Genomic DNA, 26,178 nt, shown 5'->3' on the forward strand with positions numbered 1-26,178 from the left:
ATCAAAATCACACATACTGCCTATATTTAAGATGCTTTAACCCTCCTGTTATGTTCTCAGGTTAAACTGACCCATAATTTATAAATATTAGATTTTGCTTAATTAATACAAACATGGTGAATTTTTAGTGCAATCTAAATTCTCACCCCTTACAGAGCATGGTTTTAGCATGATAATGCTAATAGTAAAAAGAAAAACAAAAACTCAACCAGAACAGTGTATGTAATACAAATCTAAAATTACATAAATAATATAAATGTTAGTGCTGTCAATGTTAGCATATGAACACATTACTAATCCGGAAACTTTAATGAGTTAAATGTTTTAAAAAGCATGGTACCACTTTAAAATAAGACTACCTTTATAAAGGGTTTATAAATGGTTTACAATTAGTTTATTAAATGGTTAATAATTAGGTTGTAAATGCCTTAAAAATCATTAATAATCAGTTATAACACATACATAGAAAGGGCAACAATGAACTGTTGTTTGCCAAATAGTGAACCCACAGCCATCTATACTGTTGCCCTTTCTACATATGTGTTATAACTGATTATTAATGATTTTAAGGCATTTACAACCTAATTAGTAACCATTAATAAACTAATTGTAAACCATTTATAAACCCTTTATAAAGGTAGTCTTATTTTAAAGTTGGACCAAAAGCATTAATCATTTTAACATTTTTGTCCCAAAGACCGGCCGTATTTCATTCTTTTGGTAGATTTTGGTTAAGTAAGTGTTTTTTTTTTTAGTTTTAGCTATAAAATCACAGCATACTGCATACTGAGTTCAGAATAAAATTAACTAGTCTGTCTCCAGGGGTGGGAATCACAGGGAATCTCACGATACAATGCCCACGATAATGAGATCACGATACTGTGATTTTGCGATACTCTATATATAACAAGATAATTCTCCACGATACTTTACAGCATTTGTGTTCCTAAAGAGAATAAAATGCGCCTAAATAATCAAATTTCAGGAATTATGGATTTATTGGTGTCAGTTTCACACAATTTGACAACCAATATTATTCACGGCAGGTTTACCCTATTCATTTGATTATAGAACCACCACCTGGACTAAAGAGTTCATAAGTGTAAACTGCAAACTCAAACTGGGGGCGAGTCTTAGGAAGTTTAGAGCGCCTATGTTTATATGTTCTATATATATATATATATATATATATTATCGATAATGCATCGCAAAAAAAAATGACAATATATTGCAGTATCAATATATTGTCCCACCCTTATCTGTCTAAGAAACTAGCTGAACTTAAAGCTGGTATATAACAACAGCTCACAAAGAACAATCTGCGCTCAAAAGGGAAAACGATACAATTAAACAAACATTTTTGGGTATAAACAAAATACTATTGACGAGATTTTACATTGATTCTTTTATTTAACATTTAGAAAATCCACTATGAAAAGTTTTAGTGTAAAGTAAGGAAAAATTGTGATTAGAAATGCATTTAATCTGTTTTACATGTATTTACATGTTTATTACACTGACTAAGGCCAGACAAAAATATTTCATGATCCAAAAATGATCCAAAACTATGTTTTTTTTTTACTGCATTTAAAGATTTTAATCTTTGAAATGGGTCAACATAACAGGAGGGTTAAATGCCAAAAGATCATCTCTGCAATTAGAAAATATTACAGCAATGTAATGAGGACTGCAGATTGTATACAGAAATTAAACTGGAAAATTACTATTACAATATTAATATAAATTGGTACTGAATTTTGTAATTCTTTGTTACATTCAGCATATCTCAGTAATAACTAATAATGAACCACATTAAACTCATATACTCTCAAAATAATGAAATAATGCAGAGAAAGTTTGAGGAATTTGAGGCTGATTCTACCTGAATGAATGAATGAATGAATGAATGAATGAATGAATGAATAAATGAATGAATGAATGAATGAATGAATGAGTGCAGCAAGTGGATGAATAATGAACGCTCATTTTTAGGCACTGGTATAAAAATGGCACTTCCCTTTGGGTTTAACTGCTAAATAACTACCAATGGTTTTATTTCCCATATCGTATACATTAAATCATGGCATTTTAAATACGATTCAGCTAGTTTTGGCACAAAATGGTGAAAAAGGCCACTAATATTTCATCTACACAGTATTTTGTCTGGTGAGGATTTCACTAGTCATTAGAAACAGTGGTTTAATGGCTGTACTGGGATTCATGCACTGCAGTAAATTGGCTTAATGGTTTAAAACACAAGCACTCATACAAATCTACATCCGGATCTTTCTTAAAGGAATGGAGTTCTATGGAAAATCAGATGCTATTATTATTTGGGTGCTGGGTCATTTATTCTCAGCACTACAGTGATTAGCTGGTACAGTGAGTTGATCAGATACAGCAGCAGTGCTGCTGGTGTTTTTAAACACTGTGTTTAAAAACTGGTCACATGACCACCAGTTCCACGTGTCCTTAATGTAATTCCAACTTTTACCTCTAACTCTTACCATTAATTTACATGGAATTTCACTCTTTCATATCAATTATCACATATATTTATTAGTAAAAGCTCCAGATAGTTACTGATCACTATAATTACTTTACTACTAGTAGAATCTGTCAGTTCTGCACTGTAATTCTGACTAGTTAAAACTAAACTTTCTATAAATGACTTACAATAATAAGTTATCTGTAATTTAGTCATTTCAGATAATTTCCAATTACTGCATTTCGAATATATGCAGTTTTAGCTCTACATAAATGTTGTTTTAGGCAAATTTCCAGACTAACAATGGAGATACCAATTATAATTTCTACCAACTTAAAAATGTGTGTAAATATTTTATTATATACTTTTAATGGGACAAATATGAAGATACACAAGAGATAATTTGATACAGTGTAAAGTAGTCAGTGTTCAGCTACAGTATAACAGTGTAAATTTACTGTTTCCTCAAAATAACTCACTTAACACACATTATTGTCTAAACCACTGGCAACAAAAGTGAGTACACCCCAAAGTGACAAATAAATGGACAAATTGTGGCTTTTATTTATTTATTTTTTTAATTAATGGCTGCGGGTTGAGTTATTTTGAGGGAACAAGTAAATTTTCCTTGTTATACTGTAGTTGTACACTGTATTAATGTCATATCTTCCGTGTTGTCCCATTAAAAGATAAAAAAAATATTAAAATAAAATATATTATATTATATAAAATATAAAATATTTACACATGTGAGGGATGTAGCTATATTGTAATTATAGTAATTATAAATAAGAGAGTGAAATTTCATATAAACCAATGGTAACATACAGTATTACCATTTAGAATTACATTAAGGATATATATATATATATATATGCCTGGTCATGTGACTAGGCAGAATATGTTTATAGATCCGTAGATCTGATATTATATACTGTAGTACAAATAAATAAAATAGAAGATCATTGAAAAGTTACTTTATTCCAATATATGTACATCCATATAATATGAGTTTCACATTTTTAACTGAATTACTGAAATAAAAGTAAATATTTTGAGGTGCACTAGTTCATTACAGAGATCTGTATTTTGATTTATATTTTACTGGTGAATTCTGTGTAAAACCATTATATAGGTTATATGCACGTTTGATTTTTCATCAACCCCATTCCTTTAACTAACATATAAACTAAATTAATCTCTCTATATTCTCCTCTCTCTGTTACGACGCCATGCAAGAACACAAAATAAAGCTGTACAAAAATAAAACCCGAGCTTCTGACCCTTTAATAACCTCCAGTTCTGAGGACAGACGCTCGATTGGTCGATTGGTTTATGCTCGTGTGCTGCTGGTGGAGGTACTAACTGGAATATGGAGAATTAAATATATAATACAACAATTTACACAAATACAAATCTGCCCTGCTGCCTGAAAAACGCTCACTGTCAGTGTAGAGGTGTGTGTGTGTGTGTGTGTGTGTGTGTGCTCAAGTGTTGTAGGATCATCAGTTCACCGGCCAGTGGTGATAATGGCTTATGCCAGTAGTGGGCAGTGTGGAGGAGAACGTCTCAGAAGACCTTCGTCCGTTTGCTGCTGCTCAGAGAACCGTGCTGAAGAGATAAAGAGAACGAAAAATAAGAATTCATATTTTATAGTATTTTTATAAACAGTACCAGTCAAAAGTTTGGATCCACCTCTTCTCATTCAAAGCGTTTCCTTTCTTGTTTGATGATGTTTTTATATTGAGCAGGAGAATCTCTCGCTATCTTTAAGAGACTTCTGAAGACAGAGCTCTTCAAAGAACACTTACTCTCCTAACACCTGTAACTAACTACCTTCTACTACCAGATCAGGAGAATCTCTCACTATCTTTAATAAACTCCTGAAGACAGAGCTCTTCAAAGAACACTTACTCTCCTAACACCTCTAACTAACTACCTTCTACTACCAGATCAGGAGAATCTCTCACTATCTTTAATAAACTCCTGAAGACAGAGCTCTTCAAAGAACACTTACTCTCCTAACACCTCTAACTAACTACCTTCTACTACCAGATCAGGAGAATCTCTCACTATCTTTAATAAACTCCTGAAGACAGAGCTCTTCAAAGAGCACTTACTGTCCTAACACCTCTAACACACTAACTACTTCTAACCCCATTTCCTTCTTCCCCTCCTTCACTTCTCTATCCCTTATTTCCCTTCGAACTCCTTTGAGCCCTATCTATCTTAAATCCTATTACTTTTGTACTTCATTATTGTAAGTCGCTTTGGACAAAAGCGTCTGCCAAATGTAATGTAATGTAATATTGTAAATTTAATATTGAAGACTATATTAAAGCTATACAGCAGAGGGTCGGCAATAGTCGAGCATGAAACATCTGGCTCGTGAGGTTGTTTGAACTATAATGAACTATAATGAACGATAATAAAAACCATAAAAAATAAAATAAGACGCTTCTCTGGTGAGCTTTTGTTTACATCCCTCCCCTGTCTCTGTCGCTCAGTGTGATTTTAGTTTCCAACCGTTTTTGTTTTTCCACCCATTCTTGGGCTCCTGATCTCCTTATAAGTGCGTTTTTTCCTGTCCGTGTCTCAATTCACTAGCCGGGGCAGCGGTAGTGTATTGGAGCGTGACTCTGATGACACGGGTTTGATCCCAGGTGAGGAGCGGTGTGTTTATTTATTTATTTTTTTGCCCCCATCTCTAGCATTGTTAGCCTGTTGTGAGCACGGGTTAAAAGCGCTGTATTTGGGAATGCTGCTGGGGTGAGCGGAGATCATGTTTCACTACAACACAAGTCCATTTCACACCGGAAGTTATTTGGGTGAATTTTTACTTTTACAACACCTCGAGTACGAGGCTAGCGCTTTCTCACCTTGGCCTGCTTATAAAAATGAGGTGCCAGTTCCACGAGCCAGGCCGACTCCACCGCCGTCACGTCCCGCATGAAATACTTGGAGGTCTGAACCACCTCATTAAAGACCACCCTGTAAAATACAGGAGGAGTTATTAAAATATCATTCCTTTTATATTTGGGTTTATTCTAAAGTTATATAGAGTTAATTACAGATAGACACTCCCACTGATCACTGACTTTATTATAGTTTATTTGGGTTTAGTATTCAAAAGTCAGTGGTCAGTGGCAGTGTCTACCTGTAATTAACTCTATATAACATTAGAATATTAAATCCAAATAAATAATAATAATGCTATGTAGAGTTAATTAAAGGTAGACACTTTCACTGATCACTGACTATCTTTTTTTTGGGTTTATTTTAACATTAACATATATTAAGTCTTTTTTGCTGGTATCTTTTTGCAATTTTTTTTATATTTACGTACCATTTTTGAGGCTTTTCTCCGTAAAGCACTGAGTTGGGATGGATGTGGAGCTCCCGATCGTCCCGCAAAGTTCTAACAACACAAAACACATTGACTGCCATTAAAAAAAGTGGTGCTGTTTTTTGATATGAAATGTTTATTTTAAGCAATCCAAACTTACATTAAATAATTTAATTAATACAAAATAGACAAGTTTGGCCTAAAGAGCTGCATGAATATGGAGTTAAATAGCTGACATAAGTATTTCGTACCTTCATTTTTTGTGTAAATGGTGTAACTTACAAATTTGAACATTATTTTTTTTTGGCTGTTTTGAAATTGAGAGGTGGTGAAATTCACTAAATAACAAACAAACAAACAAACAAACAATCACACCTATTCATTCACATATTTTTGTTTCAAAACACGCAAATACAAATTAAGGCCATAGATTTTTGATTCTTTATTTATTTTTTATTATTTTAAAAACAGCAAATTTTACCACTCCTAAGTTCACAACACAAAAAAAATATCCATAAATAATAATAAATCAAATTTATGAATTATACCACTGAATATTTCAAGTTTCTCAAATTTAAACTGACTTTTATGCTCCACACATAAATGACAGGAACAATTTACTGCATTACAATAAACTGTCAATGGTTTTATAACAGCATGCTCATGCCCGCACCTGTATGATCCGGAGTGATGCAGCCGGGCTGCGTTAGCGAAGAATCCCGACACGATACACCTGAGAATTACATCCGGGTCACCTGATGAAGACACAAAGGGACTATAAACTTCAATTTTAACTTTAAAAACAGGACATTAGTGGGTTTTAGACCACCAAATTCACACAACAACTTCCCACAATCATTAAGGGATTATTTAATGCATTAATGCGCTTTATCTGACCTTCGCTGGACGTTCGAGGCACCTTGAACTTGTTGAGCAGGCGCCGCAGCTGCTCTCGCACGCTCATGGCTCGCACCAGACCTTTATAGTTCAGGAAATGCTCCTGACACCACTGAGAACTCTTCTGATGCTGCAGCAATAATAAAAAATAAAAATGCATTAAATTATGATCTTATTTTACCCCAGTTTTTCAGTATTTACATGTTTTATTAGTGCAATCTGAGCATTAGCCATCACAAAATCATAATTTATTCTATAAAACTGAACAAATTAAAGCAGTTAATTGTAGAACTGCACTTAAGATCAGCATCACACATTTTATCTAGTATTTTCAGATTTTCTGAAGGGCGTGGTGGTCTGGAAATGGAGTGTGTTTAGGTACATTTCTGGAGTTTTGCTTGTTTAACAGTCAGACGTTCATTGCTATCTTGGCAGTGAATTGTCAACACAGGCAGTTTTTTTCAAAATGCAAATCCACCAATGTCAGAGCACATTTTGGTTTATTTTACGTTACGCCCAAAACGCACCCTTACACACTGCACTGTGCACGGTTAATGGCTTAACTATAGATCACTAAAAGAGAGCACTTAATCCTTTATGTATCAAAAATAGAAATCCATTTATATATATTTATTATCTGATATAATCTTATTATTTTAAGAAATCATGTCATATTTACCTTCACAAAAGCCTCGTAAACATTCAGCATGGTCAGGTGATCTCCTTCAGCCACTGCAAACTTCCTGTGCTCTCGAGCCTGAAGTTCAGCAGGAACAAGAGAAGCCAAAGAAAAATTAGGCAGGAATTTAAACATTTTAAAATAAAAGCACTTAAGTTAACAAAAATAATATTAAATACAGTGTATTGCATTATTAACAATACAAGTTTATCAGATTTCTACGGTGGCCGAGAAAGCCCAGCGCAGTGCAAATTGAAAAGCGCTGCAAAAGCACAAAACACATCCATCAAAATTACAACACAGGCGCAGCAAATAGAAAAACGCGCTGCAAATAGAAAAACGCGCTGCAAATAGAACCACAACACAACGGAAGTGAGTCACAACACAACAGAATTTTCCCGGGGGACCTTAAAAGATGCTGTACCAGCTGTATACAAAGGACAATAAGTGGCAAACAAGCTTCTGAAAAGTAAGTTATGTTTATTACCTGTGATTACCACGGTTGTGTGCCTATTATTAAAAGTTCTGCTTCACAAAACGCCTTGTGTGCCACTTATTGTCCTTTGTACACATAGTGAAGTCCGAGACGTTACTGAAGACGCAGCTTAGCTGGTACAGTATCTTTTAAGGTCCCCCGGGAAAATTCTGTTGTGTTGTGACTCACTTCCGTTGTGTTGTGGTTCTATTTGCAGCGCGTTTTTCTATTTGCAGCGCGTTTTTCTATTTGCAGCGCGTTTTTCTATTTGCTGCGCCTGTGTTGTAATTTTGATGGATGTGTTTTGTGCTTTTGCAGCGCTTTTCAATTTGCACTGCGCTGGGCTTTCTCGGCCACCGTAGATTTCACCACAAGTCAGTGACCCAACATGACTGGATATGTTTGATGCTTGATGCTTGACATTGAACTAAATATGTATATTGGATGGACTTCAGTTTATTTCAGTTTTGCAAAACCTATACACAAATTAGAACACTTTAAAGATACTTAATATAGAAAAGAAGAGGAAATATAATAATACAATATATAAAACCAATTGGAAAAAATGTTCTTGCAACTTAAAGCACTTAAGTTAACAGAAATAAAATAAAAAACAGTATATTGCATTATTAACAATACAAGATTATCAGAATTCACCTAAATTTAGTACTGATGCTTGATACTGAACTACATATGCATATTGATTTGACTTAAATTATTTTGGTTTTGCAAAACATATAAAACACAAAAGAAAAGGTTAAAAATACATAATAAAGAAAAGAAAAAAAAAATCATATATCTTGCATTTAAACAAATTAATACAAGATTTAGCTTATTTTGCCTACCCTTTTTACCTAACTAATATATATATATATATATATATATATGTTGTAGTGACACAAAAATAAAAACAAGTAATATTTACATCTACACAGGTGAATACACCTCACAGTCACATGAGTGCTGCCAGTATTGCTGCAGAGGTTGAAGAAGTGTGCACCACACCACATCACACATACCACACCATACACCACGTACTGTATTTGTATATTGTAACACTACAAAATATAAAATCAATTGAAAAAATTGTTCTTGCAACTTAGAGAGAGAATAAAAAATAAAGTTTAACAGCTAAAACACAAAACAGAAAGCAGAAACAGACTCTTACAGCGGCTTTCTTCTGATCCGACGGGAAAACGAAGATGTTCTGGATCTGCATCATGGCTGCTATGGTAACGATCTCCTTGGAGCATCCGAAGTTTCCGGACTCCAGCAGCATCTTTGCGAACATGGGGCTGAGGGGGAACTCGGCCATGCGGATCCCCATCGGCTCCGTCAGACGCCCGTACTGATCCAGCCCTGCACAGGAAACACGGGGGTTATCTTTACAAAACGCTGATAAATCATACTGCTCTCTCTGTTCGATTAGATTAGATTTAGTAATTTCAGAGTAAAAATAAAGTGTAGCTTCATCTTACCACCGAGAGCATACAGCAACTCCAAGGCCTGCACCATGGACTGAGCCGGCGGCGGCTAAAACACACGAAAAAAAAGCACAATATATTAAAATATTGCAATGGTTTCTACATGTATAGAACATTATTCTAAAATTGACAGAGAAACTAAAAATATCAAGGATCATGTTTAGTCCAGTATGAAGCTACAATACACCCTGATAACTAAACACCGCATTTACAGATTGCTGCAAAATTTTGTATGCAGTTCTGTCTCAGTCAGATATATAAATAAAAGTGTTTTATTTGGACTGTAAGGCACACTTTAAATCCTTTAATTTTCCCAAAAATCGTCAGAGCTCCTTATAATCCGCTGCTCCTTATGTATGAATTCTCTCTTGTCAGGTATTAAGGAGCAGTAAAGCTACTCTGCTGAAGTACAGAGTTATACAGGAGTTTCAGTGAAGTTTTTCCAGCACTAAGGCTGGAGCAGTATTAGCACTAGCCGCTAACCGCAGTGCTAGCTCTTTCGCTTTTCGTTCAGAGGTGAGTATATATTAGAATGTAGTCTGCATGTTTGCTGTGATAAAACAAGCTACATGGGATGAAACACTAGCTGACAGTGCTACACTCAGGAACCCTTAGGGTTCCAATATCCCAGAAAGCTATCAGGCAGCATTTACTAGCGCTAAGCACTGCTGCTAACTGTGGCTAGTGTTTTACCCACCGAAATAAACAGTTTTAAAAGAGAAATCTGTGTAGATTAACATCCAGTACTTGTTTGACTTCAAAAGAAAATGTTTTTTTACAGTTTCGTTTACTTAGGTGCCCCCAAAGGCGAGAACTGCAAAATTAGGAGGTGAACATGGCGACACCCCTGTTCCTTACTAGCGTCGCTTAAAATCGGTCCTTAATCCGATTTGCCCTGTGTATGAAAATAGACCAGAAAATTGAAAATCCAATTAGAGTGCGCCTTATAGTGCAAAAAAAATACACTAATTACAAGGGGAGCCGATTAGACAGTGGATGTTGCCACAAGAGGGCGTAAAAGGGCTTTGTCTTGGGTAGTGCACCTCCTGGTGAGAGACCACTGACAACTAGACATGACTCTATGATGCACTCGATATGTACACTGCTTCTGGAACAGTTCCCTCATATGAAAAGAGTACTTAAAGCTGATGTCCATAAGTTTTGTGATTTGGGGGATTTACGGTCCTCTCTGGTGAGGATGGGTAATTAAGAATCATTTTAAACTGGGCGTGTGTGATGCAGTCTTCTTTCAGAGCGGAAAAATCAGATTCCAGGTTATGTTTAGTCAGTTTGTTTCTTTGGTTTTACTATGAGTAAATGAAGCTACTGAGCTCTGAGTTTCCTCTTCTGAAGTCTCCATTGCTCCACCAGCCACTCGCATTCAGCCACTCGTGTTCCCATTAAACACAGTATTTTATCCATATTTTTCTCCACTAAGAAATAATTCTGCTTTCAGTTTAGAAACTAAACAATACAGACAGCCGCTTTAAAACTCACAGACAGGAAGCTGAAGCGGAGAACGTTGTCGATGCCCAGTGCTTTCAGCTGGAGGATGACTGGGGCCAGGTTACTGCGCTGCATTTCAGGAACTGTGGATTCTGGAAGCTTCTCAAAGTCTTCCTCTAGAGAGGAAAGAGAGAGAGAATACAGAAAATACAGCGTACAGTAACGTTAGTGATGGCAGTGTAAATACAGTACATAGGAAAGAGACTTAAAACTTTTTTAAAGCTTTTGTTAATTTAATATATCAGTGACTGTAATTACCTGTGTAAAGTCTGAAGCACTTGCCGGGCCGGTTGCGTCCGGCTCTTCCGGCCCGCTGAGCGGCGGAGGCTTTAGAGATGGGCGTGACCACCAGCGACTCGATGGCGGTGCGAGGGTTATACGCTCGGAGCTTCACAAACGCACAGTCTATCACAAACACGATGCCGTTTATAGTGATGGAGGTTTCAGCGATGTTAGTGGCCACCACCACCTGAGAAATGAGATAAATACAACAATTAATATTACATAAAATTTCTACAGATTAGATTCTCTGCCTGAACCCCGGTCAGGTCGGGCTCTGTTTTTCAATGCTATTTTTATTTTATATTTTACATTACATTACATTACATTACATTACATTACATTTGGCAGACGCTTTTGTACAATATTTAAGTGCAAATAATAGAAGAGGTTAAGTACAAAAATAATAGAAGTTAAAAATAAAGCATCTATAGATAGGGCCTTAAGGAGGTCAGAGGGAAATAATGGGATAGAGGAGTAGAGAAGAGGAAGAAGGAGATGAGGTTAGAATTAGTTAGTTTGTTAGAGGTGTTAGGAGAGTAAGTGCTCTTTGAAGAGCTCCGTCTTCAGGAGTTTATTAAAGATAGTGAGAGATTCTCCTGATCTGGTAGTAGAAGGTAGTTAGTTAGAGGTGTTAGGAGAGTAAGTGCTCTTTGAAGAGCTCTGTCTTCAGGAGTTTATTAAAGATAGTGAGAGATTCTCCTGATCTGGTAGTAGAAGGTAGTTAGTTAGAGGTGTTAGGAGAGTAAGTGCTCTTTGAAGAGCTCTGTCTTCAGGAGTTTCTTAAAGATAGCGAGAGATTCTCCTGATCTGGTAGTAGAAGGTAGTTAGTTAGAGGTGTTAGGAGAGTAGGTGCTCTTTGAAGAGCTCTGTCTTCAGGAGTTTCTTCAAAGAGCATGGTGTATAAAGTTATGGTGTGATAATCACAACAAAGCAAAGTAATAAATCAAACTGTTTTTTAAAAAGTTGCACAAGTGAGCAGTGCCTTTATTACACACTTGACTTGCAGCGCTGTGCAACACAGTGTGCAGTCTTATTACTGTTTTTGGTGTTTTTGCACATAGACTATAAGCTCAATATAAAAGAAATTGTTTGTTTTAGAAATTATTTTAAGCTGTGGATCATTGTTCGGACTGTTCGTGTTTTAAACAGTCTGAAAATGTTTTTGAAAAGTCGAGTTTTAACGCTCGACTTACTAAAAATACTGGGTTTAATTTGGGCTCAATTAGCAAGATGCTAACTGGAAGCTAAAATCATCAAATGGTGTGAAGGTGTTCAGTAATCTTTTCATGTGACATTACAGAAATAAAACTTGATTGCTCTCTTCTGAAAATAACTCAACACACCGCCATTAATATCTAAATAGCCGCAACACAAGTGAGTACACAGTGAAAATGTGCAAATTGTGCTCAATTGTATTATTCTGTCATGTTGTTGAGTTACAAGGTTTGAATGAGGAGTAAATTTTATGTAGTGTTTTGAGTTTATTCCCTCATATTTGCCTCTGGATATTCAGCATGACACCTCATGGCAAAGAACTCTAAACATGTGAGAAATGGATTGTTGTTCTCCAGAAGATGGTGGTGGTCCTGGATGTTAATCTACACAGATTTCTCTCCGGTTTATTTGAGTTTATAATTCCAAATTTCTCCAGCACTAAAGCTGGAGCATTAGCATTAGCAGCTAACTGCCACCTGACAGCGCTACACCAAGGAATCCAGAGTGCCCTGATAACCCAGGGTGATATTAGCTAGCGGTTCATCCCACGTAGCTTGTTTTAACACGGTAAATGCGCAGACTACAGGCCAATAATATTAACCTCTAAACAGCAAAAAAGCTAGTGCTGTAATAAGCATCTAATGCTAATTCTGCTTCAGCAGTGCTAGCTGGGGTTAGCGGCAGGCTATAGGCCAATAATACTCACCGGTGAACTGGGAATTATCGGTTAGCGTTTAGCGAAAATTAAAGGATTTTAAGTGCAACTTATAGTGGGAAAAATACGGTAAAATAAATATTCAATTTATTTTTTTGCCCTAACCCACACCCCTACGTGATTCCCTTTTTTTTTTATTACTGGGGAAGCTTAAAGTAAACTGTTCTAAAATGTTAATAAAATCTTAAAATCAATATACACCTAAAGCAATATAATAATTTCACGTTAAATATACTTTACTACACTTTACCTTCCGGACAGTAGGGGGCAGCCTCTCAAACACCTTCATCTGCTCAGCGTAGGGGAGGCCGGCGTACATGGGAAGAACACGAAGGTGCTTTTTAATCCCGTATCGAGAAAGAGTCCGAGCCTGATCCTGCAGCATCGATACCACCTTCTCAACCTCCTCCTGTACAGAGAAACACACATATAACACACATATATAACACACACATACAGTACAGGCCAAAAGTTTGGACACACCTTCTCTTTTTCAATGCGTTTTCTTTATATTTTCATGACTATTTACATTGTAGATTCTCACTGAAGCATCAAAACTATGAATGAACACATGTGGAGTTTTATGTTCTTAACAAAAAATGAGCTGAACCTCCACAGTCACCGGACCTGAACCCAATCCAGATGGTTTGGGGTGAGCTGGAGCACAGAGTGAAGAAGACAAAGGAGCAACAAGTGCTAATAAACACCTCTGGGAACTTTTCATTTCAGGTGGCCACCTCTTTTAGAGAAGCTCATTGAGAGAATGATGCCAAGAGTGTGCAAAGCAGTAATCAGAGCAAAGGGTGGCTAATTTGAAGAAACTAAAATATAAAACATGTTTTTTTAGTTATTTAACCTTTTTTTGTTAAGTACATAAAACTCCACATGTGTTCATTCATAGTTTTGATGCTTCAGTGAGAATCTACAATGTAAATAGTCATGAAAATAAAAGAAAACGCATTGAAAAAGAGAAGATGTGTCCAAACTTTTGGCCTGTGCACACACATCACCAGTTATAAACTAAACATGGGTTCCAAGTAAAATGGGCAGGGAGTGGAAGTAGATGTCTGACCTGTCCAGTGAGAAATGCCAGCACATCTCCATCCTCCTCAGCATCATGAATCTTCAGCACAGTCTCAACAGTTGCCTTCACGTAGTCTGGCACCGGACTATAAACACAAACACACACACTCTCAGTTCATATACTAGTCAATCTCAAAAAATTAGAATATCATTGAAAATTTACTTTATTTCATTCAACTCAGTTGAATTTAATTGTTGATTATGAAGCTTACAGCCACAGAAAACCCAAAAATCAGTGTCTCAGAAAATTTGAATATTATATAAGACCAAATGGTACTTCTGTGTGCCAAGTCCTGCTGGAAAATGAAATCTTAATCCACATCTTCATAAAAGTTGTCAGAAGATGACATGTCTCTCCAAACCATCACTGATTGGTGGAAACTTCACACTAGACCTCCAGCAGTTTGGACTGTGTGTCTCTCCACTCTTCCTCCAGACTCTGCTCCCTTGATTTACTTTAAATGAAATGTAAAATTTACTGATGATCAGTGATGGTTTGGAGAGTCATGTCTGTCATCTGCTGCTGTTGATCCACTGTGTTTTATTATCAAGTCTAAAGTCAGTGCAGTTTTGTTTTCCCACAAAATCTTACAGCACTTCATATCTTACAGCTTCCCTCTGCTACTGACAACTTTTATAGAGATGAGGATTTCATTTTCTAGCAGGACTTGGCACACTGCCCACACTGCGAACCAAAAGTACCAATTGGTTTAAGTTATATAATATTGTAATATATTTCTGAGATACTGATTTTTGGGTTTTTATTGTCTGTAAGCTTCATAATCATCAACAATAAAATAAATAAATGCTTAAAATAGATCACTCTGTTTGTAATTTACAGCAGAGTCACCTGACAGTGTAGAAAACGTCCACAGGGAAAGTTCTTCCCTCCACAGTCAGAATCCCGCAGGTATCTTTACTCGGGTCTCCAGATTCATTCAGGTTGAAAAAGTCTTGAAATTTCTGTAGTAAATAAAATGCAAGGTTGCAGTACTGTAGATTTAACCTTCAAATCCAAAATAAATTAAATAAATAAAAAAATACACTTAATCCCCAAAAATGCTAAACAGCTAAACATGTGCTGTATTTATTAATATACCTCACAAATGTTCTGACACATTTTTCTGACATATTTTAAGTATTGATAGTTTTGTTTTTGTTTATTATTTAATTTATTTTCTTATTTTAATCCAAATAATCTAAATAATTTAATCATTTAAACATTTAATAAATATTTATATTTATTGCGTAGGACAGGGATGGGCAACTGGCGGCCCGGGGGCCGCACACGGCCCTCGTCATCACTCAGTGCGGCCCGCGAATAGATCAAAAATAATTTCATAATAAAAAAAAAAATAAAATAAAAAATAAAAAAAAAACATAATTCTAATTTTGACCGCTAGAGGGCCAAACAACCACGAAAATTGACATTGACATCCAGTCCATTGTGAGCCAGCAGGCCAAACCACAGCTCTCTCATTAGCTTCAATAAATGTTGGGCCTCTGTGGTCTAGTTTTCTGCTATTATTGAATGAGCTATTTGCAATCAGTTTTTAAATCTTTTTTGTTCTTTGTTATAAATGAGTTCAAATGCCTTTTGCACTTTTATAAGCAAATGTTTTGTCCTTGTTGCTTATGAAGGACTTGTTATAATGAACTTATTTTACACAGAGGAACTACTGTATTTGCAATCAGTTTTTTAAGCAAACTTTTTGTTCTTTGATATGAAGGACTTCCTTTTTGCACTTTTTTTAAGCAAACGGTTTGTCTTTTGCCGTATTAAAATGCATTAATATGCAGAAAATAGTTGTTGATAAATGTTGGTGCTGTAAACATACAGATATAAATTCATATAAAATTTGTTCTTATTGAAAATCATTTGTAGCGTTTTTCATATTCAATTATTTGAAGTGCGAGGTCATGTGGGCCTCCAATGGACATGCTGAAAAAAATGTGGCCCTCTCCATCTTGGAAGTTGCCCATCCCTGGCGTAGGAGGTCAACTTTTAGCATTTATGTGAAAAAAGAAAGAGAAACAATCATTCATTTTACTACAACTCATCTTTAAATTAAATAAATAAAAAAAGATATAAAAAACATGTAAATGAGCTCTGTTCTGATTGGCTGTCCTTTGTAGTCCCTCGTAAAGCAGTCTAGGCTTAAACACTCTTTACCACTTCAATATGAGTGTACTGCTGTAAAACACGGTCCAAATTATTATGCAAGAGATATTTTTCTCAGATTTTCCGAAATGGTGAATGCAAAATGACCCGTTAAGTATAAATCCAAATTTTATTCAACAAACCTCCCAAATTATAGCAGTATTTTTATTTATTTTAATAAAAAACTTAAAATGTACTGTTTTACAAAATTAAGCAGGCCACAGGTAACAAGTCATGGCTTAGAAATAGCATAGAAAATATACTGACTGTCATTTGCATTGACCATTTAGGAAAATCTAAGAAAAATATTACTTGCATAGTAATTTGAAACAAGGTGTAGCGTCAATTTGTGCATCCGTGTAGCAATATATAAAATATGTTTTTTAAATGCTCACAATTATGTTATCTTGACCCTTATAAATAAACTTGTTAAATTATTTAAATTATAAATACAGGTCAAAGTAAAACATAATAAATACAAGCTCATAGTGTTAAATATACAGTTATTTCATATGAATCATGAGAATTTTGCTTGACAATAATTGCAATAAGCAGACAATAATGCATAACATACAGCTCTAAAAAAAATAAGAGGCCATTTAAAAATGATGAGTTTCTTTAATTTTACCAAACTGAAAACCTCTGGAATATAATCAAGAGGAAGATGGATGATCACAAACCATCAAACCACCAAACTGAACTGCTTGACTTTTTTGCACCAGGAGTAAAGCAGCATAAAGTTATCCAAAAGCAGTGTGTAAGACTGGTGGAGGAGAACATGATGCCAAGATGCATGAAAAAAACTGTGATTAAAACCAGGGTTATTCCACCAAATATTGATTTCTGAACTCTTAAAACTTTATGAATATGAACTTGTTTTCTTTGCATTATTTGAGGTCTGAAAGTTCTGCATCTTTTTTGTTATTTCAGCCATTTCTCATTTTCTGCAATTAAATGCTCTAAATGATGATATTTTTATTTGGAATTTGGGAGAAATGTCGTCTATAGTTTATAGAATAAAACAGCAACACTGATAAATTACAAGGCAGATGTTCCTAATAAAGTGGCGAGAGAGTGGCGGTACATGAAAGGGGTTTCTGATAAAATGCACAGGGAATGTAGGTAAAAGAAAAGGTGTTTCCAATAAAGTGGCCAGAGAGCAGAAGAACAAGTTAGCAAACCTCCACAAACCAGCATCACATAGCCTTTAACAAAATCTTTTAATGAAAATCGTTAGTGTCACTTAATACAAATAATTTAACTGTGATTAAACCGCAGTTAACTAAATGTAATGAAGTGTAATTAAGGATTTGTTTGAGAGTAAAGGTTGATATTAAAGGTGTGAGACTGTGGGTTTGGTGTGAACCGGAGTGAAAGTGCTGATGTGGGTTTAGAGGAAAGTGCGCTCAGTGCAGTTTTACAGCTTTTGCAGAGGAATAACGCTCTCTCTAATTCCACTCTGGAGAAAAAGCATTAAAGACTGCCCTTTATCTCCAATACTCACCTCCACTCATAATCCCTCTCTCCCTCTGCACTCATCCCTCTCTCTATTCTCTCTCACACTGAAACACTGAGTTACCTTAGCATCCAGCGTAGCCGACGCCACGATCAGCCGCAGATCTCTTCTCTTCCGCTGAATCTGTGAGAGAGAGAGAGAGACAAAGAGCGAGAGAGAGTGAGAGTCAGAGAGAGAAAGAGAGAGAAAACAGAGAGAGAGAAGAGAGACAAAGAGCGAGAGACAAAGAGCGAGAGACAGAGAGACAAAGAGCGAGAGACAAAGAGCGAGAGACAGAGAGACAGAGCGAGAGAGAGAGACAGAGCGAGAGACAAAGAGCGAGAGACAGAGACAGAGAAAGAGAGAGACAGAGAGAGAGACAGAGAAACAGAGAGAGAGATGGAGAAAGAGACAAAGAAAGACAGAAAGAAAGACAGAAAGACAGAGAGACAGAGAGAGAAAGAGAGACAGAGAAAGAGACAAAAAACTTTTAAAATAACTTGTTGTGATTTATTTCTGTATGCCAAATACCCCACTCACTCACTATGACTCTACCATCACTTGTATTGCCCCCGAACACGAGTGAAGGGTTGGTAGACAAGCGAATGCCTCCTCCGATACATGTAGTCAGACTCCGCCTCTTTTCCAGCTGCAGCCAATACAAATAGAGCATCACAACATGCTCAGAGGAAAGCACCAGATCCCCAGCTATAACAAATCAGTCAACAGCCGCCTGTGTCGACCAGGATCACAATGGGATTGATGAAGGGAGGGAGGACGACACCTACTGTACCCACCCAGAGAGAGCATGACCAACTGTGCTCTCTCAGACTTCGGCCGCTGATGGAACCAGTTATCCTCGAATCAAAGTGACTAAAATATTGCGCCATATCACCCATCCATCGTTTTAGCAAAAGAAAATTCACACTGTTCTCATTTCCCATTATATATCTACTAGAGACAGATGATATCTGTCCAGTATCATTTATTTTACTTTAATCCTGGATATATGGAGATATATAGAGTGCATTATTATTAGTATCATGACATTCTGGATCATTGACTTCTGTTACAAATTCTTGTATTTTTTAATCTCTCATTAAAACATTTTATCCTGCTTTGATGGAGTAACTGTCTCTACTGTCCAGAGAAGACTTTAAACACAGTGTGTGCGTGTCCTTCAGTTCTGTAGATTTTTAAAGACTTTCTGTTAATCTGAAAAGCTTGGTGTCCTTACAACTTTCTCCTGACAGTGTAATAATGCAGTAAAGAGAGAGAGAGAGAGAGAGAGAGAGAGAGAGAGACAGAGAGAGAGTACAGTAAAGTCACCTTCTTGAGAAGGCCGATGGCAATGTCAGTGTAGAGCGTCCTCTCATGAGCTTCATCCAGCATCAGGACACTGCAGGACAGAACAACACACACAAACATTTATACCAGCTCAATAACAATCCAAAACCTCCACACACACACACACACACACTACGACGAGGGTCGGCAACAGACTAAATAGGCAATTGGCTGAAAAAAATATAAACAATAGAAAAATAATAATAATAAAATGCTTCTCTGGTGAGCTTTTGTTTACATCCCTCCCCTGTCTCTCTCTCTCTCTCTCTCTCTCTCTCTCTCTCTCTGTTGCGCTCAGCGTGACTTTAGTTTCCACCTGTTCTGGTTTTCCACCTGTTCTTGTGCTCCTGATTTCCTTATAAGGGTGTTTTTTTTTTCCCTGGCCATGTCCCAATTCACTAGCCGGGGTAGCGGTAGTGTATTGGACTGCGACCCTGACGACACGGATCCCGCATGTGAGGAGCGGTGTGTTTATTTATTTATTTATATATTTCCTTTTATCTTGGGTTTACCTGCTTTGAGAGCAACTGTTCTGCAATTGGGTTCAACAACCCTCTGGGCTGGAGAGCTACTAGTCTGTAGCAGCACTCCATCCCATTACACTTCATTTTACAAAACAGAATTTTTTTTTTTTTTTTTGTGGTTCGCGGCCAAAATTAATTGGCGACCCCTGAACTACAGCATCTGGTTCTGGTCACATGCTTTAGAGACGAATCCAACCTGTACTTCTTCAGCAGGGGGTCCGCCATCATCTCCCTCACCAACATCCCATCTGTGAGGAACTGCAGGAAAAATAAAAAATAAAACACCACATCAGGTTCGCTTGTAAACTCTTCCAGCTGCATTTTTCAGCAGGATAATGCGCGCCCACACACAGCAAGGACTTAACTGGAACTGAAACACTACCTGGGGTGAATGCTGCTGCTGCATGCATTAGAAGTAGTGCTGGGCGTTTTACGTGATTAATTTGGTTAATTCAAATTACAGTTTCAATGCAATTTTTAAAATGGTGTAACCACGATTTTACATCTTTACATACAGACATTTTATCTTTTTAACACAAAATATCTGAAAACGCTCCTCATTTCTGAAGTGTTTATCCATCTTACCTGGTTACCGCCGCCTCCCACAGACTGACCCACGCATATATTCTAAACAGTCGGCTCAGTCTGAGGACTAAGCTCGTACATAACTGTTCCTGCACTTTCCACACAAACATCCGGTGGGATAAAGCTTATATATTTATCTAGAAATCCATAATTGGTGAGGATCCATCATTTATTGTGGAAAACAATAATAATCTCTCCTTTAAAGTTTTTTCTGTGACTCGATTAGGGCATTTTTTTCTCAATTTTATATCTTTTTTTTTTACAGTTAAACCTAGTTTTGAACCATTTCTTTGTCATATGTATTTAAATTTTATTAGGAGGTAAATAAAATCGATTAAAATCAAAAATCTGATTTTTTTTTTTTTTAGGCCATAATCACCCAGCACTAATTGGAGGGTATAGAAATATCAATATATTTAAATGCATAGCTGATATACTACAGAATTTATACCTTTATGCGAGTAGCATGAGGATCTGAACAGTCATCAAAGCGGATGGTGTATCCAACCTCATGCCCCAGCAGTGCTCCACGCTCTTCTGCTACACGATTAGCCACCTAAAGAAACACACACACACACACAGTCAGGTATCCGGTACATATTTTACCTCTTATTTTAACCATTTTAGTAGTCGACTAATCTGACTTTTTTTTTTTTTTTTAAGATTAGTCGATTAATTATGATTTGTTTTATCATGCCCTACACTTGTGTTTCCTATTGGTGTGTCTCTAGATCTATTGGTGTGTCTCCAGATCTATTGGTGTGTCTCCAGATCTATTGGTGTGTCTCCAGATCTATTGGTGTGTCTTGACAGCTAAACTTTCAGGGCCCTTTTGAAAACGATTCTGCAGCACATTCTGATAATTGACGTATCAACATAAAATTACAATGCAAATTATAGGAGACATTTACACAGACCCGATGTTATTTTCAGATAATTTTACTTAATTAACTAACAACACGTCTATTGTGTAACCCATTCAAGCCATCTAAGCCAGAACAAGCCAAAAAAAGTAATGTTTTATGTGCATTATTGAGCCAAAACTACTGAGAACTGTTTTTCTGGTCTACAGTTTCCAGTTTTTCCCCATTCAAAGAAATGGGGAGCTGGTTTTGTATGACTGAAAAGAACTACCCAGTTGCAATGCAAAGACAGCCGTCAAGAGAACATACATAATACATGAAGTAACAATGCAGAGGATGGGGCCATTGGTGGGCAGAGCCAATGGTGGCCAGGGCCAGTGGTGGGCGGGACCAGGGGGTCCTGTCTCTAATTGTTCATCTTTCTGTATATCTGTATATCACCCACTTCAAACACTGATCAGGTTTAGCATAAATATAAAACAATAAGGGTTTGAGGCAGATGTGTGTACTAGCAATTTGCCATATCGTATCGTATGCAATAATAAACGCCAACATTTTTAAATATGGTGAATGATATTATACTCTGAAATATGGTGCCATAATCACACACGCGTAATTATCACATCAGGGTTCTACTTTTTTTTTTTTTTTTTTTTTTTTTTTTTTTACTGTTTTTAGCAAAAGAAAAAAATCACACTCTTCTCATTTAACCATTATATATCTACTAGAGACAGATTTTATCTGTCCAGCATCATTTATTTTACTTTAATCCTGAATATGGAGATATTTGGAGTGCAGTATTATTAGTATCATGACATTCTGGATCAATGACTTCAGTCACAAATCTGATAAAATTCTTGTATTTTTTTTAATATCCAAGTTAGGGATGTGCCATAACAAAAAAAAATCATTTTGTTGCAGTAGTGTATGCTTTAAATATATTTTTTTCAATATTTATTTATTTTTTTCATATCACCTAGAGTATTGCTATCATGAAAATAACATGGAATATTGTGATATTATTTTAGAGCCATATCGTCCAGCCCTAGTGTGTACACACCGAGGTAGCCGCCACCCTCCTGGGCTGGGTTACACCAATCACCTTCCCTTCAGCAGCCCATCCAGCCTCCAGAAGATACTGTGAATCACACACACACACACACACACACACACACACAATAAGACACAGCGTGACAATGCAGAATTGATCTGAAGTTAAACTGCGCCTCATTAAAGGAGTGAGAGAAATCTAAATATTGCAGAAATGCACATTTCACTCCAGCGCAGCCCCAACTTCATCAAACCTGCACACATCAAATCACTCACACATCAGCTCTGCTGATGACCTTCAGCACAGCCTGAACCATCTACTACTGCTCAGAACTGCTTATGAGACATTATTATAATTATTATTATCTTACCTGAGGAATCTGTGTGCTCTTCCCACAGCCGGTCTCTCCCACAATCACCACCGTCTGAAAGCTCTCCACCAGGTACAGAATATTGTTCCTGTGCTGTGGACACAACAAGAACCGTCATCTCAAAAAAATAGAATATCTTTGAAAAGTTACTTTATTTCAGTAATTCAGTTGAAAATTTGAAACTTATATATTATATAGATGTATTACACACAGAGTGATCTATTTTAAGCGTTTATTTATTTTATTGTTGATGATTATGGCTTTACAGCCAATAAAAACCCAACAATGAGTGTCTCAGAAAATTAGAGTATTATATAACTAAGACCAATTGGTACATTTGGCAGTGTGGGCAGTGTGCCAAGTCCTGCTGGAAAATGAAATCCACATTTCCATCAAACTGCACTGACTTTAGACTTGATAATAAAACACAGTGGATCAACACCAGCAGATCACAGACATGTCTCGCCAAAGCATCACTGATCATCAGTAAATTTTACATTTCATTTGTAAATCAAGGGAGCAGAGTCTGGAGGAAGAGTGGAGAGACACACAGTCCAAACTGCTCGAGGTCTAGTGTGAAGTTTCCACCAATCAGTGATGGTTTGAAGAGTCATGTCTGTCATCTGCTGGTGTTGATCCACTGTGTTTTATTATCAAGTCTAAAGTCAGTGAAGTTTTGTTTTCCCACAAAATCGTATCTATTTACAGATCATTAGCAGTGACACTGAGGCGTTTAAAAACTCCAGCAGCACTGCTGTGTCTGATCCACTCAATATCACCAGGTTTGAACTCAATTTCAGCTTGCATTTCACTCCCTTATAAGACAAAACTAAAGGTAGAAAGAGACAAAAACCAACAACAACTGAAGACAGGCTGTAGTAAAGGTCTGGCAAAGCATTATAAAGGATGAAACCTAGTGTTTGGTGATGTTAGGAATGACTTAAGGCAGTTACTGCTTGTAAAGTATTTTCAACAAGTTCATTTGTCCAATTTATTTTTCAGCCCCTAAAATGAGGAAGTTTTAAAAATGGCTGCAATTCCTAAATGCTTCATATGATATTTTTGTTCAACCTCTTGAAACAAACCTGAAAGTCTCATTTTCACATATTTATGGACCAAACTGTACTAAATATGTACAATATCCCTCAAACCATCTCAAAATACAATATGCTTCAGCTGTTAATCTAACATTCTGCTGGATTCAGATCAGATCAGGTGACTGGGAGGAACCTCGACTGAAAATTACCGATACAACTCATAGTCATGTACTGAAGACCTGATCTGGATGCTTCTGTTACCTTAAATACAGGCAGTTTCTGCCTCTGTTTCTCCACAGACAGGGTGCTGTGGGGGTTGTAGATGAGCACTGGCCCGCTGGGCTCCGTCGACAGATCTCTCTCCTCAGAAACACCGGGACCCTCACACCCTGCAACACAGATTCATCTCAGATCAGAACAAAATCAAATGCAATAAGAAAAAACACACACAATATTGCATCACAGTATTTTCATGATACACAATATATATGACTTAAGAATCTTAAAGTGTAACTAAAACCTCTGATTTTAGCTGACTCCAACCTCTTAACCTCCAACCTCCAAAAAAAAAAGTAAAGGGTAGTTTGGGAGGGGCACTGGGTGATGTATGGGTTTAGGGGTGGGGCAGGAGGGAAAGCTAATTGGGCTAAACAGTGTGCTTTTGATCGTGATGAGGCACAGATGGTTGCACAACACCAGGGGGCGGTATTATTGATTGATTGATTGATTGATTGATTTGCATATTGTGAGTGTCTGCGTACCAAAGTACGCGGAAACATCATCTACAGCACAGTTAAAACTCTACATAATGACATATCAAGTATCTGAGGGATTTTAAATACCTTGCCCTCCTCCACCTTCCATTTGAGGATGCCCCACAGGTGCTCAAATGATTTTAGGTTAATAATACAAGTATCATATTGTATATTTAATATTTTGTACCACGGATCAAATTAAACACATTCACGTCAAACACTGAATGATGCAAAAATTTTGATATATATATATATATATTTTTTTTTTTTTTTTTACATTTCTCCCATTAAGTTGAATCAACGTGCAAGTATAAACACACAACATACATCCGAATTTAGACCTTAAATTACACTGGACAGATTTGGATGATCTTTTCAGAATCAATCTCTTCATTATCTCCTGCTGGAAAGACCATGCTAGGTCCCTCACAGTCAAAGAAAACACAAAACACACAATATAAACAAACAGAAATACAGGAATGTATAAAATACTTCATTGACACATTCAACCAATACATTATCTAGGATTTTGATGTAACAGTAGAACCTGTTCTCCGGAGACATATCTGACCAGTCTACTGCATCATCTTCAGCGTAGATCTAAGTTAGATGAGATACAGAGTTCTGTAAAGCCCCCAACACATGGGTTAGATACAAGGATGTTTTGTTTTTTTAGTGCAGTCTGATCTGTAGACTGAGGAACAGCAGGATTATCAGATATAATCAGACCTAGATTTCCCCCTTTATCTCTCCAAGATCCATCTTTTCATTATCTCCTGCTGGAAAGACCATGCTAGGTCCCTCACAGTCAAAGGAAACACAAAACACACAATATAAACAAATAGAAATAAAGGAAAATATAAAATTGCACACTTAAATTCAGCAATCATGCAATACATTATCTAGAACTTCGACATAACAGTTATTGACACAACTTAAACCCAAGTCGAGCCTGTTCTCCGGAGACATGGATATCCAGTCTACTGGATATCTTCAGTCCAAAACTAAGTTAGATAAGATACAGACTGGTTAAATGGAGGGATGGAGGGATGAATGAATGGATGGATGGATGGAAGGATAGATAGATGCTGTGTTTTTTTTAGTGCAGTCTGATCTGTAGACTGAGGAACAGCAGGATTATCAGACATAAACAGACCTGAGAAATCTGTTAAGGCTGTAAGAAAGAGAGAAAGGGTATAAAGCAGGGGATGAATAAATGAATTAATGGATTGATTGATGAAGGAATGGATGGATGGATGTGGGCAGATGTTTATGGTTCAGATCTGCATGGGACAGTAGTGCAGCAGCAGCAGCAGCAGCAGCAGGGCTGCAGTGAGACAGAAACTGCACACACACACACATACACACCACAGCCTACTGTTCACACACACATACACACACTACAGCACACACACTCTGAGCTGAAACACAGTGCTCTGTGTGTGTAATAAGCAGAGAAAAGCTCTTACCGGGCTTCCAGAACCGCATCGTGGAGTGGGGCGCCGCCATCTTACAAAACTACGTCATTTATTTCGCTATAAAGAAGTTTAGTGAGCAGCAGAGGGCGCCACTGAGTCACTATTAAATCCCACATTAACCCTTTAGAGCCCAGAGCCATTTCTCAATATTAGATATTACAGTGAGCAGCAGAGGGCGCCACTGAGTCACTATTAAATCCCACATTAACCCTTTAGAGCCTAGATAAATACAGTGCAAATCATTTATGTTTTATTATTATAATAATAAAAATATGTCTGAGAATATTTTTTTGCAACAGTAATGTAAATGACACATCAACAATTTCCCAACTATTATTAACA

General features: G+C 36.7%; 1 protein-coding gene across 1 annotated transcript; it reads right to left on the reverse strand.

Annotated features, from left to right (window-relative positions):
- Positions 1-2,375: 2,375 nt before the first annotated feature.
- Positions 2,376-25,923, reverse strand: dhx35 (DEAH-box helicase 35). Its single transcript, XM_022666443.2, has 21 exons — positions 25,828-25,923; positions 23,865-23,992; positions 22,567-22,659; positions 22,206-22,283; positions 20,734-20,838; positions 19,894-19,955; positions 19,156-19,225; positions 17,911-17,970; positions 15,021-15,133; positions 14,160-14,256; positions 13,338-13,496; positions 11,134-11,344; positions 10,867-10,991; positions 9,364-9,418; positions 9,054-9,244; positions 7,411-7,488; positions 6,732-6,861; positions 6,508-6,589; positions 5,835-5,906; positions 5,368-5,479; positions 2,376-4,099 (listed from the first exon to the last, which is right to left on the reverse strand). Exons 1-21 carry the CDS (start codon positions 25,865-25,867, stop codon positions 4,058-4,060), a joined length of 2,103 nt encoding a protein of 700 aa, XP_022522164.1. The 5' UTR covers positions 25,868-25,923; the 3' UTR covers positions 2,376-4,057.
- Positions 25,924-26,178: the final 255 nt, after the last annotated feature.

This window comes from Astyanax mexicanus, chromosome 13, assembly GCF_023375975.1.
Source record: "Astyanax mexicanus isolate ESR-SI-001 chromosome 13, AstMex3_surface, whole genome shotgun sequence".
Lineage (NCBI taxonomy): Eukaryota > Metazoa > Chordata > Actinopteri > Characiformes > Acestrorhamphidae > Astyanax > Astyanax mexicanus.